We start from the raw sequence: 19,575 nt of genomic DNA, 5'->3' as shown, positions 1-19,575 counted from the left end.
GAATCTTGCTGTCTTCTAGTAAGTCAGACATTAAAGAGATTTGCAAAAATGTAGAACAGTGTCACTCTTCTCACTACATTTTCTTTGGGCAATTATAATTTCTTCCATAAAAATATGTTAGTTCTATTAACATATAATGGGCTTATTGTGATTTTAAAATAAATCAAATATTTTTACATTTCTGAGTTTTAATTTCTATATCTGTAGATATAACTCATAAACAAAAGCTCTTTGAGGTACTCGAATTTTTAAGTGTAAAGAGAAATTTGACTTTTTTTTTTTTGCTGAGGAAGATTAGCCCTGAGCTAACATCTATGCCAATCTTCCTCCACTTTATATGTGGGTCACCACCACAGCATGGCTGACAAGTAGTGTACGTCTGCGCCTGGAATCTGAACCTGCGAACCCAGGCAGCCTAAATGGAGTGTGCAAACTTAACCACTACGCCATGAAGCCGGCCCCAAATTTGACATTTTTACAATATTGAATGTGCCTTATTGATTCTACCACTTAAGAGCGGTGTCACATTAGATTCCCTCTGTACTTCACCTTAGACATTATGTAATTTGTCCTAGGTCTCACGGTTAGCAAGTGGTGAAACCTGGCTTTGAATACCACAAATTGCCTGCCTATATCACCTTGATGGCAGGAAAAAAGAAGCTCTCTACAATCCTTGGCATACAATCAGGTTTTTTTAAATTATAAAAGTACTGACTCAAAAACAAAGACTGAAAAAGACCCTCACAGTAGAGGGTTAACATGTAAACCACCATAACTAGGTCCACAGGACATCGTTAATTATGGCATATGGAAACCCTGCTTAGAATATGGAACTCTTCATCATAACAGTATTCAGAGACCTGAAGTCTAGAGCCCAGCCTGCCCACATTGCCTGACCCCTCTCCCAGAAAGCTAGCTGGAAAGTCAGACTGTCCAAATATCCTGTGTTACATCAGCTTCTTCAGTACCAAAGCAAATTCAGACCAAAATGCAGCAAGTTGAGGCTAAGGACACTTGAAGGGTCTTCCATTATGATAATTATATAATCACTTATTTTATGAAATAAGAATGGAAAGTAAATATACACATAAAATACCTTCAATTGGAAGAGAGAAGCAGGAAATACACTGTACCGTCAAAAGGCTTCTAGACACCAATGGCTTTAAGTGATCATTGAATGAACTGCTGGATGAATGAATGACACATACCTGTACTTGTGGCAGGCTGGCAGCTTGGCCTGGTGATATACGTTCAGGGGAGAACTCAGCTGAATAATTATTTAAGATCTGCTTCAAATTTTCTATTTCCTCATCGTATTCATTTGTCTGTTTTATGACTATCTACAAAATAACCCCATCAAAAGAAGAATCTTTGTCAGAATCTAAGAACTAGATCAATGGACTACTTCCAACGTCTATCCCCATCACGTTTCAATCAATTACAGAAATACACACCCAAATAGATTGCAGTAGGATATGGTAGACTAAATACAGAGAACAACATTTGCAAAGCTGGCACCTGACCTCCTTGGTCTATGAGATGCCAGAGCACCTTGTGCAGTGCTTGGAGTACAAGTCTAATTAGACACACCTTTGCTCTTAAGTACCTCCAGTCCAGTGGGCTTATTCTGGGAAGGGTTTTATGGCATGATAACATAAAGTTGCTAAATTTTATGAAATGACTGATATGTCACATACGCCATTTTAATACACATTCCATGTGGGGCTTTCCACATAGGAAGGCGGGATTACTGATTCAGAATGGAAAGAGCACATGACTTGAGAGACGACAAATTTTCATGTTGCAGCCACATTCTCACCTGGTACTCCTTGGGATCAGTGATGTACATTTTAGGGTAAGAGGTTGAAGGTTTGAGAGCAGTTTGAGTTTGCAGAATAAAGCAAAACTAACCAGAACAATACCTGGAATCTAGTGTTAAGGGAGTAACAGAGCTGGAACCTATTTGTGCTAAATGATACGATCAAAGCATGATGAAATAAAGAAACGGACTTCAAAAGAAAGTCTAGATATTTCCTCAGCATGCTTCGCAACGAAGCAAAATCCCTTTTAAAACTACAAAGTTTCTGGCCAACACAGAATTCTTCCTTGTATTTTCTTTAATATTTAACCATAATTTTAGCTGCAGGCTGGAAATGAATAACTGCACACCCCTGTTCCCCAGCTCTCTATAATGAGCTACGTCCCATTGCTCCTCCCAAAAGTAATTTGTCTTGTTTTCCACAATGAAAGCACTTACAACATCTAAAGTAGGACTTCAAAGAAATGTACCATATTCTAATGATTGTCATTACCACTGGCTCCCTTAGCTTTGAAATCTTTGAGGACTCTGATTTCCACTAACACAACGAGATGGAAAATTTTAGTAGCACAGTTTGATACCTAACTTGGCACAAAACACAATTTCCTCTTCTATTCCCCCCTTTCATCTTGTGAAGAAGCCACTTTAAAGCATAATCAAGACGGTTATTTTCTTTTGCTGACCAGGAGACCAATAAAGCACAAAACGATTAAAAATAATAGATCAAATTTTATATCTTTCTTTTTTCTTTCTCTTTACATTATTAAAAAATAGTACATTGAGTGCCAGATCTTTTATCTCCCTGTAGGTGTTAGGAAATGACGTCAGCTGATCAGGAGTCAGACCAGAGAGACCATACGAGCTAAGACTCAAACCAGAGCTGACAGCATGCTCAGATCTCAGGAGGACACGGACTGGCCACCTACATGCGAAGGAGACTTAAGAGGGAGAAAGAGACAGCATTTTTCTTCCCATAATGAAGTGGTGGGTGGGAAGGAGGGAAAATAAGCTTTTCTCCTACCCTGACCCTCTAATCAGGAAAAGCAGGCAAGAGAGGGATCTATCAAGAGGGTTGAAAAGTCTGTGGAATTTAGGGCTCTTTCAGGAAACTTTCTTTTCTTGTGGGAGTGGTTGTTGATCCAGGAATACAAACCAAAGTAAAATGTACTTTTTTTTCCTGGGGAAGATTCGACCTGAGCTAACATATGTTGCTAAGCTTCCTCATTTTTGGCATGTGAGCTGCCGCCACAGCATGGCCACTGACGGACAAGTGGTGTAGGTCCGTGCCCAGAAAGAACCTGGGCTGCCAAAGCAGAGTGTGCCAAAGCAGAGGACCAGGGCTGGCCCCAAATGTAATTTTTACCTAATAATGATTCTTGACTTTAGCTTGGAGATCAAACAAAACATAAGAAAAGAAACCCTCTGGGGAGAGGCTGAAAGAAGTCATCAGTTAGAAGGAAGAGACTGATTCAGAGAATTGCACCAGATTCTTGTCCCATCTGTGCACAAATGAATCTCAACACAATTTAACTCAGAGGTTAGCAAGTCGCCCAACCTTCTCAGACTAGTCTCCTTATATGTAAAAATAAAGATGGCCAAGTGCCTACTTCCCTGGATCACATGTTTGAGAATAAAATGGGGTGATTAATAGGAGAGCGACTGAGATGTATAAAGAGATTATTATGGTGATGATTACAGTATGATCTGTTGGCCTCCCGAGATTGCAAACACACAGGTTTGAACCTCTTCCCACAGCATTACACCATGTGGGTCTTCAATAACTGGAGAATGGAATTAAATAGACCACAACTGTGCTTCAATTCTTCAACCAGAACGAGGGTAAGAACTGAGAAAAATAACCTTAGCCCCATTTGAGCAAGAAGATACACTCTTATATTCAAATGCCACCTCTGGGATAAGAGCGTTGGAAAAGGCGAAAAAGAATCAACAGACAGCATATTACTGTCATGGGAATTTGATCTACTCAAACATGAAAACTGAAAGCAAAACCAGCTTTTGCTGAACATTTTCATCCAATAAGTTGGCTGTCATCATAAACTACTCACCTTTAATAACTCATTTTGTTCCTGAGTCACATTTTCCAACAGTTTTATATCTTGTAAAAGCTGGTGTGTCCGCTGAAACACAGGCAGAGGCTTCATTCCTGCCTGGGGTAACCTCAGCTCCACTTGGTAAGACACTATTTCAGCAATGGTTTTCTTCATAGGACGGATATTTTCAAGTATGACCTTAATTATATCAGATAAGTATGGCACACAAATGAATAAAAGGGGCCACTGCTAGATCTAATTAGTCAAAATTAAAATACTGCATAATTTAGTCTTTGGTCTATTGTTTCAATTTTTAAAATGCTTCCTTAGCTTAGATTGAAAAGAACTATTTTATCACTTGTGACCCGGTAGTTGAAGGTCTCAGGAAAGAACGCCTGGGGGCAGGAGAAACCCCAGCGCTACACGATGGCTTTGGACAACCCTTTCCTTCCTCCTCTCCCTCCCCTCACTCTCTGTAGAACTATGGTTTGCTTTGTGTATTGTCACCAGACAGTGAGCTGTGCAAGGGCAGGCACTACACCCCACACTTTCGTGGCAACTGCACTTAGCACAGGGCTTCCCACATAGTAGGCCCTCAAGAAATGCATATTGAATTGAAGTGAATTGTCCCGCCAAATTTCCTAAGTCCCAAGAGTACAATTATATTTTGCTTTAATGACATCTGATCCAGAGAAATCTGGGTTTACATAATCAATAAATGAGAAGAGATTATTCACTGTACTAAGTACTGCATACACATCACTTCATTTAACCCTCGCAGCTACTCTGGGAGGTAGGTGTCAGAACTTCCACTTCATAGGTAAAGAAATTGGGTTCCCAGAAGTTAGAAGACCCAGGCGAGGTCAGACTGTAAGAGGCAGGGCTAGGATTAGAACCCAGGCCCGCCTGATCCCAAAGCATGTGCTCCTAACCACCAGGCTGAGGGGGAATCAAGGTCTGTGTACAGTTTCGTATGTTCCAGTTCCTGTGCTAGCAGCTCCATATACATTATAATTGTCCAACATAATCACTGCAACAGCAATGTGCAGATATGGAAGAGAACCCAAGAAACGTTAACTAACTGCTCAAAATCACACAGCCAGTAAGCAGCATCACTGGGCTGGAACCCGGTTCTCCTGACTTACAGGCTCAAACTCTTGGACTATTAAACACCAGGATTTGACTCGAAGGCAAAACTCCCAAACTCTGAAGTTTTGGGGATAAAGTAAATGACAAAATAACCTATAGGAAAATTATCTTCATATAGACAGTACTATACAATTTAAAATACGGTATTTATAGTCATTCATTTCTATTTTCCAACTTTTTCCTGTTATTACTCTAGCAAAAGTAGTTTTATCACATCATATTACTACATATTTAAAAATAAACATAATAAGTATTACAAGAAAATATTTTTAATAATGATCCACGCTTACCTCCCCATGCTTAAGATGTTCTTCTGGTGAAAAATCAAATATTTCTTTTGATAATAGGATAGTTTTGATTTTTGAAACTCTTTTCTCCATTGGTTTTACTTCAGTTTCAATAGCAACTACATCCTAGAATTCCATAAACAAAAAAATACACTCATGCAGTATATGCTATACATTAATATCTATAAAACACAATTTATTGCCATTCATTCTGTTCTCATATTTAACCAAAATGTGTTTGCCACTTCTAACTCTTAAAAACTAATCAAGTGCTACACAGATAATGTCGATTGTTTTCAATAAAAATGTTCTTCTATTAATAGCATACACCACATTACAAAGCATTGCTGACATCTTGTTGAGTTAAAGATCCTCACAAGGCCAATTTTCAATTATTTATACTATGAGATCAAAAATAGTATGTATCCAAAACGTTTTTTAAGTAAATTCTCAATTATCTACAAATTCTTCAGATTTATCTTTGGAATGTGTTTAAACACTTGAACACAAGTGGGTCTAACATTTAAAAAATTCCCACCACTTTAAGTAAAATGATAAAGTCACCCCTGGGAAAGAAACACACGAGGAGCTAGAAAATTGACAGGATTTTCTTGCCAATCCCCTAATGAACCGTTGCCATGCAGAGAGTCACTAAATTGCTTTATAACTTACTCAGATTCATTTAAACAATAGACCATTTGTCCAGTGGTTATTCTCTCATCAGTGTCAACCTTTAGAACCTGGCCAAGAAGCTTAAAGTGAAAATGCCACAGTATGTGCTATAAAAACGCCATATTCAAGTCGACTCACACCGTAAGAGAGCCTTCAGACCTACAGAGCTCAATGCAGATACACCGTGGCAATAAAAAGGTACAGCTAATGATGAATGGGGTAGAAAAAACTACACAGAAATAGACTGAAGGTTTAAAACTTTAGCAGTTTGGAGCCATTCAATACAGGAGAAATATAACTTTATAAGCAAATGAAGCAATGAGTAACTTTATAGTGATAGCTTCAGATTACGAGGAAAAGTTAAATCATATTGAAATTATTTTCTGCACTTTATATTTAAAAAGGTATATAAAAGTGTACAATGTATTTTAGAGTGATTTCCATCAAAAATTGTAGAAGCATTTAAAAACTTTGGAAGAAGATTCAATAACCAAAAATATTTAACAACTATTATTCCCTGAAGTTACATAAATGTGGTATAGGGAATATCACTGAGAAACACAAGGTCAATAATTAAGACTAACTGCACGTGCCTTTGTTATGACACTCTACCCTTAAATAAATGCCTTGCACATTTTAAGCTAAAATAAATAAAATTATTTGAAAATCCCATGGCTGGCATACAGCAGCTCTTCAGTAAATATTTGCTATCGGTGAATGAAGGCTTGGGAGGTCATTGTTTTAATTCCCTCTTTGCTCATCTGTGCTTTTAAATCAAACAACAGCTCCTCTCTGACGAAGAGAAAACACTGAGCTTATTTGATCAGGACTCTTCCCTTTAAATAGACCACTTCTGGACTGAGAATGGGGATACGATCTTTCGCTGTAGTTGCACCACAGGCAGCAAAGTAAAGTGAAATACAATTCAAGGAATAAGGACATAAGTGAAAAACATTGCAGATCAATGTGTCTTCATAGAATTAGGAGTTGATTAGTGGTATAACTCTACTTTACTAAATGAAATATAAATTACAAACAAGAAATCGCATCTTTCTAGTGCCAACTTACATCAGCCATTCGCTGAATCTGTGGAAGGCTTTCCATGATTTTTTGTTGTAAAGCCGTTACCTGACGCCTTAACTCATGTACGGATTGTGCAAAATCATCTGTTTCAAAAATTACTGACAAGTCTTCCAGGTCTGTGAAGACTGAATGTAAAAGATTGTGCTTCTGTTCTGAATCTTCCAAAGCCATCTAGATATGGGAAATAAGGGGAAAAAAAGATAAAGAAACATCAAGATACTGAAACAAGTTGATTAAAAATTAAATCAGAGGGGCCGGCCCCATGGCACAGTGGTTAAGTGCACACGTTCTGCTTCGGCGGCCCAGGGTTTGCCGATTCACATCCCGGGTGCAGACATGGCACCTCTTGGCAAGCCATGCTGTGGTAGGCGTCCCACATATAAAGTAGAGGAAGATGGGCACGGAAGTCAGCTCAGGACCAGTCTTCCTCAGCAAAAAGAGGAGGATTGGCAGCTGTTAGCTCACGGCTAATCTTCCTCAAAAAAAAAAAAAAAAATAAATCAGAGAAAATTCTGTAACTGTGTATGGTGATGGACATTAACTAGACTTATTGTGGTGATCATTTGGCAAAATTTACAAATATCGAATCATTACGTTGCACACTTGAAACTAAAAAAATGTATGTCAATTATATCAATAAAAAAACTTGAATCAGAGAAAATTTAAATTTGTCTCAATATTTCAAACTCCTGTACATTTCCAGTTACATCATAAAACATTGACTATTCTCTACTGTCAGTGGCCCCAGATGACTCTAGAGCGTCTACCCCATTCTGGTGGGCTCACAGCAGCTATCTTATATCACATAGCCCTATTCTTCCAGGCATCATTAATAGAACAAGGAACACCTGGCCTGTAGTCCGTCCCTCTGAAATTTGGAATTGGGGCCAAGAAAGCCATTCAGGCCCTCTCTAATTAGCTGGACTTGTAATCTTCAGAACGTGTGTTTGAGAGAAATAGATAAGTGGGGATGAGAAATGAAGAGGAGGTCCTGTGGCTTGCCAGTCCTGGTGCCAGTGTCCTTCTTAGGCCTTACTACATGGTACCAATGACCTTCATGAGACATCCCTATAGCCCGAGTTGACTTGAATAACTTGATAGCAAAAGAGCTTTATCTGATGAAATCAAACGAAAGTGAAAAATATGCATTTCTAGAACTTCTTAGACATTCCTTCTTATAATTTCTCTTTTTTCTTTTAATAATTATAATTTATTTGCTTTCAAACTTAAGAGTTCAAAAGATCTCAGCTACCTATTGGAAATGTTCAACCTGCTAATGTAGTCTTTAGGTAATTCCATAAAAAATAACTGATATGAAAAAGAACATTTACTTATGCAACTAGAATTGTAATCATCAGTCTGTAAACTTAATCAGGTTATTCAGAATTTTATATTGGCCTTATTCAAAATCCTAGAAGGAGAAAACTTTAAGGAAAACAAAACCAAACCAATACTTTTAACCAATAATACTTACAATAGCATCAAAAAACATAAAATACTTAGGGATGAACTTAACAATTTACATGCAAGACCTGTACACTGAAGAGTAAGAAACAGAGGTGAGAGAAATTAAAGAAGACCAAAATAAATCAAGAGATATATCATATTCCTAGAAAGGAACAGTCAAAATGGTTAAGATATCAATTTTCATTACATTGATCTACAGATTTAATGCAATCACACTCAAAATGCCAACAAACCTCTGTATAGATATCGACAAGATGATTCTAAGACCTATATGGAAATGCAAATACCCTGATTAGCCAAAACAAATTTGAAAAAAAAAGAACTAAGTTGTAGAATTTATGCTATCTGATTTCAAGACATACTCTAAAGCTATAATAATCAAGATTGTAGTAATGGTGAAAGAACAGGCACGTGGCTCAATACAACAGAAGAAAGAATCCAGAAATAAACCTACATGTATGAGGTCAATTGATTTTCAACAAGGCACCAAGTAATTCAACAGTGAGTTTTTTCAATAAATGATTCTAGAATAATTGGATATCCCCACTGAAAAAATGAACCTTGATCCTTGCTTCACACCTATACAAAAATTAACTTGAAATGGATCATAGACCCAAAAGTAAGAGTTAAAACTATAAAATTTCTAGAAGATAGGAGGAAATCCTCGTGACTTGGGGTTATACAAAGATTTCTTAGATACAACACAAAAGAATATATAAAAGAAAAATATTGATAAGTTGACTTCACCAAATTAATAAATTTGCTCTCTGAGAGAATGAAAAGAGAAGCCACAGACTCAGAAAAAATATTTGTAAATCACATATCTGATAAAGGACTGGTTTTTAGAATATTTTATAAATAACTCTTACAATTCAACAATGAAAAGACAAAAAACCCAAACAAAACATGGGCCCCCCCCAACAATGAATGAACGCCTCACAAAGGAAGTATACAAATGACACAAAGCATATGAATAAATGCTCAAATAAACATCGAACAAATGCTCAAATAAATCATTTGTCATTAGAGAAATGTCATTTAAACCACAATGAGATATTACTACATGTCACCAGAATGGCTAAAATTTAAAAGACAGATAATATCAAGTGCTGACAAGAATATGGAGCAATTAGAACTCATATTGCCAGTAGGAATGAAAAATGGTACAGCCATTTTGGAAAACAATTTGGTAGCTTCTTATCTAGTTAAATACTTACCATAAAAGCCAGCAACTGTACTCCTGGGTAATTACCAAATGAAATGACATGAAAACACATCCACACAAAGATTTGTATATGAATGTTCATAGCAGCTTGGTTCCTAATAGCCTATGGCAAGCAGCCCATAAGTTGGCCCCCAAAGATCCCCGCCTCCTGGTATTCATGTCCTTATAATCAGCTCCCTTGAATGTAGGCTGGGCTTACTCATTTACTCCTAATGAAATATGGCAGAAGTGATGAGATGTCATTTCCATGATGAGATTATATAAAAAGACTGTTCTGTCTTGGGAGCTCTCTCTCACTCTCTTTTAGATTTTGTTTATGGTGAGCAAAGCCAGCTACCACACCATGAGAAAGCCCTGTGGCGAGGCCTCCACATCTGTATGGACGTGGATCTTTTGAGGCCCTGCCAAGGGCCACGTGAGTGAGGACAGAAGTGCATCCTGTGTCTTCCCTCACCCAAACTGAGCCTTCAGATGAGACCACAGCCCTGGGCAACACTGTCTGCATTCACATGGGTGACTTGAGCCAGAGGCACTCGGCTAAGCCAGGCCTGGATTCTTGACCCTCAGAAACTGTGAGATGATAAATATTTGTTATTTTAAGCTTCTAACTTTTGGAGCAATGTGTTACACAGCAATAGATATCAAATACACAGCCCAAAGCTTGAAACAACCCAATGTGCATCAACTGGGGAAGGGGTAAACATACTGCATATTTCCATAAATGGAATACTATCAAAAGAATGAATTACTTATAAATGTAACAACCTGGATGAATCTCAAAAACATTGTGCTAACAAAACGTCAGGAACAAAAGACTACATACTGTATGATTCTATTTATAGGATATTGTAGAAAAGGCAAAACTATACTAACAGAAAGCAATGAGTGAGTGATTACCGAGGGCTGAAGAGAAGTGAAAGGGGACTGATCACAAAGGGGCATGAGGAAACTTTCTGGGGTGATGGAAATGTCCTCTATGTTGACGATGGTGGTGGTGGTGGTTACACAGTTGTATACCTTTATCAAAACTCATCTAGCTGTAAACTTTAAATAGGTGCATTTTACCATATGTAAATTATACGTACCTTAACGAAGTTGATTAAAAAACAAATTGTTTTCCTATTTTTACAATGACAATTTATGTTTCAATGATTCTTAATTACAAAGCAGTCTTTGTAGAAGCATTGTTAGGTTATAAAAACCTATTTTAACAAATATAATCCAGGTGGAAGGTTATAGTGCAATTAAAACAGACTTTTAAAGCTTAGTTGAGAATTTTGATGCTTCTTTAAGAGTCATTTAAAAAATCAATGCCTGGTAATGCTAGAAAAATGGAAAAGGGTATCTTAAAAGAAGGACAACTATTTTCAAAACAGGGACAAAATGAGGTATACACATATGACTAGTTATTGAGACAGAGTTCCAATTGCGGGATTTAGTAGGATACACTCTACGGGAAATCAGCCTGCATCTCCTTTGTCTCTACTTCCTCTAGCCCATAAACTACATTGCTAGCCAGCTTTAGCTCATAAACAAAGGCAAACAAATTAGGGAGTCCTCAACAGTTTGAGAGACACTTTCACACTTTCACATGTGTCAGTAGAAGGAAGCAAAATTCCAGCTGCTTTTGCCTGAGTTCACTCTTGTATAGTTTTTTTTAAACTCATAACAAGCATTTGAGGATAAAAGCCTCAATCCTCTCTTGTGCCTTTGCAAACTCCCTGAAAATGGTGAAAAACACAAGCAATTTAAAATAAAAAGATGACATGCTGTGGGGACGTGGAAAGTTAACCCAAGAGGTGGAGGCAGAAATCACAGGCGAGGGGATGAAAAGAAACAAGTGGGTGAAATGAAGCATCTTTACAACCATTACCACAGGAAAAAAACGTGCCAACGAATCTCAAACATCACGGAGGTATGGAGTCAGCTGTTCACTTAGGAACACACTGTGCTATTCTACAGATATAAAAAGGAGTTGGATCAACTTTGAGGTCTGATTACTCTAAAAATTGTTAAAGAATAAACTTTTTCCTCAGAAACTCTTTCCCATGGCTGAATAATATGAGAGAAGGGAAATACACCTTCGCAGTAAAACTTAAGCCAATACTTAGTATCTGGAAGATCTCTCACAGCCATGGCCCGAGGAGGAAGACACTTGCATTTGTTTTGTCTTGGTAAGCTAGCACAGAGACACAGGGCACCTGTGGGGTACCAGGAAGGACAGCAAATTTGGAATCACGACATGCTAGAACTGGAAGGAACTACAAATCAGTTTTCTAATGCTGTGTAACTAATTACCACAAACTTAGCTGCTTAAAATAAAACCAGTTCATTATCTCGTAGTTTCCATGGCTCAGGAGTCCAGGCATAGCTTGGGTGGGTCGTCTGCTTGGGATGTCACAAGGCTGGAATCAAGGTGTCATCTGGTGTGCAGTTTCTCTTCCAAGTTCATTCAGGTTGTTGGCAGAATTTGGTTGTAGGACTGAGATGCCAATTTTCTTGCTGACTATTGACTGGGGGTCACACTCAAGCTTCCAGAAGCTGCTCTGGAGTCCTAGCCCCTTGGCCCTCACATAATATGGCAGCTTACTTCTTCAAGCCAGCAGGAAAATCTCTCTCCAGTCTGCTACCAGGGAGTCTTATAATCATATAACCATGATTAATCACGTATTCCCGGGAGTGACTATCCCATCACCTTAGCCATATAACAGAACCTAATCAATGGAGGGACTGTCTATCACATTCTCATATTCCTGCCCACACTCAAGGCGAGGGGATTAGACAGGTTGTGTACATCAGGGGACAGGAATAGGAGGAGCCATCTTAGAATTCTGCCAACTAAAACCATCAACACCGTTCAGCGCAACATTCTTACTTCACAGATGAGGGAAACTGAGGCCCAGGAAGGATGCAGTAAATTATCCAAAAAGTCATATAGTAGTTATGAGGACAAAAAGAACGAGATCCTGGTCTCCAAATTCCCTGTCCAGAGCCTGCCACTCTCCCAAGCTTCCTTCTGCCATTTGGCTTGAAGACAAGGTTGTTTTTCAGGAAAGAAGGGCAAAAGAGGACCATGATGGTCAGCTAAGTCACTAATCAGTATGTAGATTCTATGACACGCAGGAAACACTGAAATGACACTTACCTGAAGGGTGGTGGCACGGTGACTCAGCGTGTTTGAAGAGTCATAGTCAGCAGGATTAGCCAGCAAACGACTGGTTCTTTCTATCCACGCCTCAGTAGTCTTCAAAAGGTCATGATATTCCTCCATCTTAATTGTGGCCTGTGAAAGACAGGCGGTACCCAGCTTAATCTGACGCCTTCTACTTCAGTTCAATGATTCTTGAATGAAGAATTCTTTGCTCTGAGTCAGAGTGTGTCAGGCGGTGCAGGGCTCTGTTCCCCATGGCTGGGCCACTTGCCCACTCCTCCAGCCCCCTTCAGGCTTTCATCCTTCCAACTTTTAAGACTAATCCTGACCATAGGTGGAAAGGTCTTATGAAGTTCTACGTCAATGCTACGGGCTCAGCAAAGGTTCCAAGTTAGCCTTACAACTAGTTGGGTTCCCATCTGATGCTTCATTTTGAAAACTGGATTTGTCTTTTGTCCTCCTGTACAGGGCCTTGTCCTAGAACATCCCAGTTCTTGTGAGCCTAGGATCCTGCCTTGTTCTTGCTAGATCACATGTACGACTCACCTACCATGACGGCTACTTGGAAGGGAGGGGGAGGGTCTCTCCACAATGACACTGTTTCTCTTTGTTGGCTCCCTCCTGGGACTCTCGAGATTGACTGCTGGAAATGTCCATCACCTATTGGGAAGCTCAACACCTGGACTCCTGCCATGGCCTGACATTTGGAAACTTGCTTCCTGCCTGCCCAAGCAGACTTCCTCTCTGTGTCAGCAGTGAAATCTCTCCCCTTAGCCCACCTGAACCTATCATGTGGTTAGTGTCAGGTCCTAAAACTGGCAATTCAAGGGAAACTGGCTGCCTCTGAATTTACATTTTTGTCCTGTTTTAAACTCATCGCCATACCACCACATGCGAGGCATAGTAATCACATGTTTCTGTCGCACCTTATTTAACTGTGAGGTTCTGGATTCTGCTCTCTGTGAGACTTGCTGGTACTGCTGGAAAGGAACCATCAGCTTATCCATCCATTCTTGAGCCTGTCCTGGATCCTGTTCAACAATGTCTTGAACTTCAGAATCCAGCTCATTTAGCTTGGAATGCCAGAGATCTAGCTCATCCCACATTTTCTGGAAAAGGAAATCATAAGCCAATATGAATGCAGATGTCATGGTTTATTGTGTTAATTCCTAGTTTGCACACAGTATTTGCACTTATAAATGCTACCAAAACAACATCACAGGAAGTTATTCACTTACGCCTAGCAACCACTTGTAACCTAAACCAAAAACACGTTTTATGAGGTCTCTTAACGCTAACTGTGTTCACTTCAGTATGAATTAGCTGTACAGGAGCAGAAGGACCTGGACATTTCCAGAGATGAATGACACCAAACAGGGTCACTATAACCCTAATCTTTCAAGAGTGATGAGGTAATATCATGTTTAAAAAGGGCTTCAGTTAATGCCTGAACCTATTTAGACCAGAATATACATGTGCTTAATCTATAAGACTTTTTGTTGTTGTTGTTGTTATTTTGCTGAGGAAGATTTGCCCTGAGCTAACACCTCTGCCAATCTTCACCTATTTTGTATGTGGGTCACTGTAACACCATGTCCACCGATGAGCGGTGTAGGTCCGTGTCTGGGAACCAAACCCAGGCTGCCAAAGCAGAGTGCGCCAAACTTAACCACTAGGCCACCGGGCCAACCCTAGAAGACAATTTTTATTAAGTGCAAAAATAAAGCTAATAAAAAGAGAATAGCTGCTCTGACTCAGGATTAATGCAGTGGTAGAAAATTCTAGCCACATATATTAGTAGCAACTGCTTTTGGCTCAAGAAACCAATAGGCTGGATTCAAACCTGGACTTGTCTTGGGCAGAGGAAATCTCAAAGGTGAAATATTTAATTCTTACTGAATATTTGCTTAAGAACATAATTTCTTGAAATGAGAAAATCTGACCCATTTGTTAAATTAGGCTCCTCTATTTATTAAGAGTCCAAGATTTTGTCCAAAGGTGAGCCACATTCTGTCCCATTTTTAAAAGTCTCCATTCATATTAGAATATTTCCTTAAAATGTAGATTAGAATAAGAATGCTTTCCCTATGCAGGAGTTTACTTGGGAGTTAAGAGGTAACATATTACATTTATGTACATTTCTACCTAAGACTTTATTTCCTAAGACATTTTACAAGGGAAATAAATTCATAATTTCTATTTTCCTCTTTCCCCTTGCAGTCTAAAGAAAAGCTGTTAATCTATTCCAATCTATTGAAATATTTTTTAATCAAATACACTTCATAAATCTTCCATGTTATATTCCCCAACATTAATTCACCTTAGAAAACCAAAAACCCTAAGAACTGCTCCAACATAGAGACATGTCAGCTTTGCTTTTTCCATTTATATATTTATAATATTTTTTATATCATTCTCCCCACGATAAGATCCTTGATTTCCTTTACTTGTGAAAAGGCTGGTTCACAACCATAGGCTCTCGGGGGGGGGGGGGGGGGGTGGGCATATTCCCTCCATGGAAAAAGTGAGAACATGCAACCTTCTCCAGCGAGCCTCTGCAGGTGACACTCTCCGTCAGGGTGGTCGCAAGGATCTGAGTTAGATCTCTGTGACAACTGATGAGCCGAGGGAATACCAAATGCCGAAGGAAGTTAAAGGAGAATGTTACCTTTTGAATTTCTTGAGCTTTCTCAATATTTTTGCTTTTCTGTTGCAACATCTTTTCAACATTATAAAGCCCATTGTTAATTTCATCTATTTTGCTACTCATTGCATATGACGGTGAACTTTTCAAGACTTCATTGCTAATCTGTTACAATGGGAGAAAGACACGTTTGGTTTAGAGATGTTTTCTGCACTCTAGTCACAGGTTCTAATGATAAAAGAGGTAGTCACACTGTTACATGATTTTACTTATAAAAATCTTTTAAGGGCTAGGGAGAAATACCAAACCATACCGGCTAGTGTGTTAATGAGAGGGTAGATTAGCAGAATAAGAAACAGCAGCTGTGCTGACTTGACCTTTTAAATCCAATCTATAAAAAGAAAAGGAAACCAACAAGCAAAAATTTGTTGAATGTAATCCACAGTATGTACTACAGATATGTGCTATGTTGGGCAAAACTACCGAGTGGACAACTTAAAACACTCCCATGGAGCAAATGATATGAAAAAGTTCCTGTGAGACAAATTATTTATTACACAATCTCTCCATTTTATGAGGAAATATTCTGCACAGAACTCTTTTCAATACAACCTAACCTATCCTCAAACTGACTTAAATAAATGTAATTCCCATCTTAATATTCATTTGGGTGAAAAAATTTTCTGAAACTAGCTATTTCTTGAAGATGCACAAAGCTTAGTTTTTCTCTGTGTGAATGTTTCTAGTGTACGTTTTCACAACAATCAGAAATCTAGCTGCTAAACAGTGTAATTTTTTATCTGAGTGATTTTCTTAAGAAAATAACTTGGGCTAGGAAAGACGATAAATGAATGTTGACTGTGTCATTTTTCAAACACTTGATTAGTTTGTATTACTGTTTTTTTAAAGTTATGTTGATAAGGCTTTCTCCAAACTGCCATTAAATAATGAAATAATACTTTACGCTTTTGTAAATCCTTTAACTCTTTTAAACACCAATCTATCTGTATAGCCATTGTGACTGGAACCTTCCAGTGCAGACAGTATACAGATGTAGAAGCTAAACAAAGGCTGAACGACTTGCTTAAGGTTACATATCATGGTAGTGGTTGAACTCCTACAAGGAGCCTCAAATCCCCAGACTGGATTCTCAGGCTCTTTTCACAACATCAGGCTGTTGACACTTTTATAAAATGTTTTTATTCCACAGACCATACCACAGTCAAAATTAAAAAAAAAAAAATTAATCCTGTATTAGTTTTTTTTATTGCTATGTAGCAAATTACCACAAAATGAAGTTTTCTGGTATTTTGGGCAGTTATTCTCCCGGCAGAAATGTATATCGTTTAGGTACATTAGGAGACATCATGATTTAGGAAAAGTAAGCGGACACCTGAATTATACAGAATGGTACTGTGTCTGTTGCCTGTACCCTTTAGAAACATCACACAATAAACATCAGTTGCTGTTTGTTACAAACATACAAGTTACAGTTGAAATTTGCAACCCTACTTTTAAAGGGCAGATCTTGATTATTAGTTCTCTGTGTTAGGGATTCCATGAAGCATTCAGGAGAACGAATTTTCTTTCTCTCAAAGCATTTAGTATTCTCTTAAAATAAAATCAATGTATGCAATCCTTGAGGAAGTATCTCATAACAGATTTTCTTGTGTGTTAAATCAACAAGATTTGTTATAAATATATACATTAGGAGTTACATGTTTTTTAAATGGGTTAGATTTTCCTAAGAAATCTGTCATAGAAGTGAACTAAGTCTGAAATCTGATTTTTTGTGTGTATTTCATATCTACTTTATTTAATAAGTTAGAGGTATTCTAGGCTTAAAAACAGCAATACAAAAATCTTTCTGTGGATGCTGGACCAAAGAGAATTTTGTTCTGCTGGATTTGGGCTGCCTTTTTACAAACCAATAAAAGTGTCTTGCTAAACTCCTAAGACTCCAGGACTACGAACCATTTCTCACTCTTTCTTCCAACCTGGACTTTCAGGTATAAAGATTTGCCCAGGCATGTTTCGCAAGAGTGGTGTTACCATCGTCATTAGAAAGACACTGTATTAAGTGCTATTCCTAGTGAGTTGCGAAATTTGTGTTCTTATAGCCCTGGGTTGCAATTTCAAAATGTTGACAGAGAATATGTTTTAAAGCAAAGTATTCTTCATGCTCCAAATTTTAAAGTGTTTCTCTAGTTAAAAAAAAAAAAAGCCAAGTAAAAGATAATATATAACTCTACTTTTAAATGCGAAAGAAAAACTAAGCATCTTGACGACTACAAGTAAACAGATCATCTAATTCTGTTATCTATGTCACTTATTTAGAGCAATATCTCAGTATTCAATACACAAAATTATCATTAGCTAAACTCTATAAAAATAGTCATAGCTGAAATCTGGGCAAATGAAAATGTGACATTAAATGCTATTTCCTTCTTTATATTCATTCAACTCCATAAATAATAACACTAGTACAAACATTATTATTACCTTCTCCTCTACGTCTTCTAAAGCTTTTCTGCATTCTTCCACCTGGGATTCAATCTCTGCAGGGACTATGGTGTACATTTCAGAATACTTGATTCTCAGTTTTTCCATAATATTCTCAAAAGTTAGCTTCCCTTTTGTAAGAACGCTTTGAAGCTCCTAAAAACATCGAGAGAGTTTCAAATACTCACAGGACAGGGAAAAAGTTTAACTCTAAAAATGAAAGCAGGTTTCCAGCACATCCTTAGGATTTAAATGGACAAACTTTGCATGACAAAACCTCACTATTGATACAAGCTGTTTAAGCCTGAGAGATACTCAGTGTGGTCAGAGGATGCTTTCCAATTTGGAAGAATTAAACTTGATATCTCTTCCTAGTGTCAAACCATTGTCCTGAAAAGACGTTACAACATCTCCTGCTTCTAAAGTACCTCTAAGATTCAGTGTATCTCAGTAGCAGTCTTGATCTAAAAAGCTGCAAGGAGCAAAAAGTTTCAAAGAAGTTTTTTTTTGTTATTAACTTGTTGCCATTTCTGCTTCTTGCTACATTATCATCACAATGATTCAAGGCCACTAAAAGCCCTGTGCTTGAAGCAGAAGTGTCTGCTTTCATGTAATTAGACAGCCCAGCAGAGCTCAACTTCTTTGAAAAGGGCGGGTTCCAGTTCCACGCAAAGAATGTGGGTTTGGGGAGATAAAAGAGACCTGAACAAATGGTCTATTGGTTGTGGCCTAGAAACAAAATCTGATCTACGTTCTCCTGCACTAATTATAAAGGAGAAACTCATTTGTTTGGGAAAGTTTCCCAAAGATCAAGTAGAAAAATACTTCTTGACTTAACTGTGGCTTTTGGGGGTTTTTTCTTTTTTTTTACAGTAGCTGTTCAGTAGCATTATTTGTCTTAATGGATTGAGTCACCACACTGAAGAATGATTACGATTTTGAATGACTATGATGCGTGACTGTTTTCCTTTTAACCCTCAGCAGAGGACAACTCTAGAAAGGGAAAGTGAAAGAACAATGCTATTCAGGCAGTCTGAGGGATAGCGTCACCCTGTTTAATCTAGACCTAGGCAGGGTACAGGTCTTCATTCAGAGCTTCACGTACATGGCGGCCCCACAAAGACTGCTTCTGTGAGGGACAGTGAGTTTCCTTTTTCAACTCTGATCACCAAAAGCTCTGATTAACAACAGCATGCAACTTTTGAACAAACTTCCAAATGTCATTTTTGCCCGTTACCATTGGATCTGAACGAGAAGAGATTTTTCTGAAAAAATGAGTCCCCAAATGACACAGGGGCATGTACACAGTCCCTATGGGACATCATGTTGTGATATAATAAATAAATGTGGTCTTCATCCTGGGTTCCTGGCACAGCTTCTAAAACCCTTGGTATTTCCTGGATAGAGGTGAGAGGGGCGTCTTTTGTTATTTATCACAAGCCTTTTTCAAGCATACCTGAGTTTATGCTGACAAATAAAAATGGCAAGCAATAGGATATATTGGAGTATATGAGGAAGCCATTTG

The 19,575-nt window shown here is 38.2% G+C and overlaps 1 protein-coding gene across 10 annotated transcripts in view; it reads right to left on the bottom strand.

Annotated features, from left to right (window-relative positions):
* The window catches only part of SYNE2 (spectrin repeat containing nuclear envelope protein 2), a 298,118-nt gene that overhangs the window by 102,443 nt on the left and 176,100 nt on the right, over positions 1 to 19,575 (bottom strand). For all 10 annotated transcript variants that reach the window (XM_070513755.1, XM_070513754.1, XM_070513759.1 and 7 more), the window contains 8 exons: positions 18,051 to 18,206; positions 15,573 to 15,713; positions 13,831 to 14,013; positions 12,899 to 13,036; positions 7,047 to 7,232; positions 5,310 to 5,432; positions 3,886 to 4,068; positions 1,209 to 1,340 (listed from right to left, as the gene is read on the bottom strand). In XM_070513755.1, the coding sequence (XP_070369856.1) occupies positions 1,209 to 1,340; positions 3,886 to 4,068; positions 5,310 to 5,432; positions 7,047 to 7,232; positions 12,899 to 13,036; positions 13,831 to 14,013; positions 15,573 to 15,713; positions 18,051 to 18,206 (1,242 nt within the window). The remainder of the gene's footprint in view (positions 1 to 1,208; positions 1,341 to 3,885; positions 4,069 to 5,309; positions 5,433 to 7,046; positions 7,233 to 12,898; positions 13,037 to 13,830; positions 14,014 to 15,572; positions 15,714 to 18,050; positions 18,207 to 19,575) is intronic.

Source organism: Equus asinus, chromosome 7 (genome assembly GCF_041296235.1).
Source record: "Equus asinus isolate D_3611 breed Donkey chromosome 7, EquAss-T2T_v2, whole genome shotgun sequence".
Classification (NCBI taxonomy): Eukaryota; Metazoa; Chordata; class Mammalia; order Perissodactyla; family Equidae; genus Equus; species Equus asinus.
The sequence above is the reverse complement of the archived record's forward strand: the minus strand, read 5'-3'. Positions and strand labels throughout refer to the sequence as shown.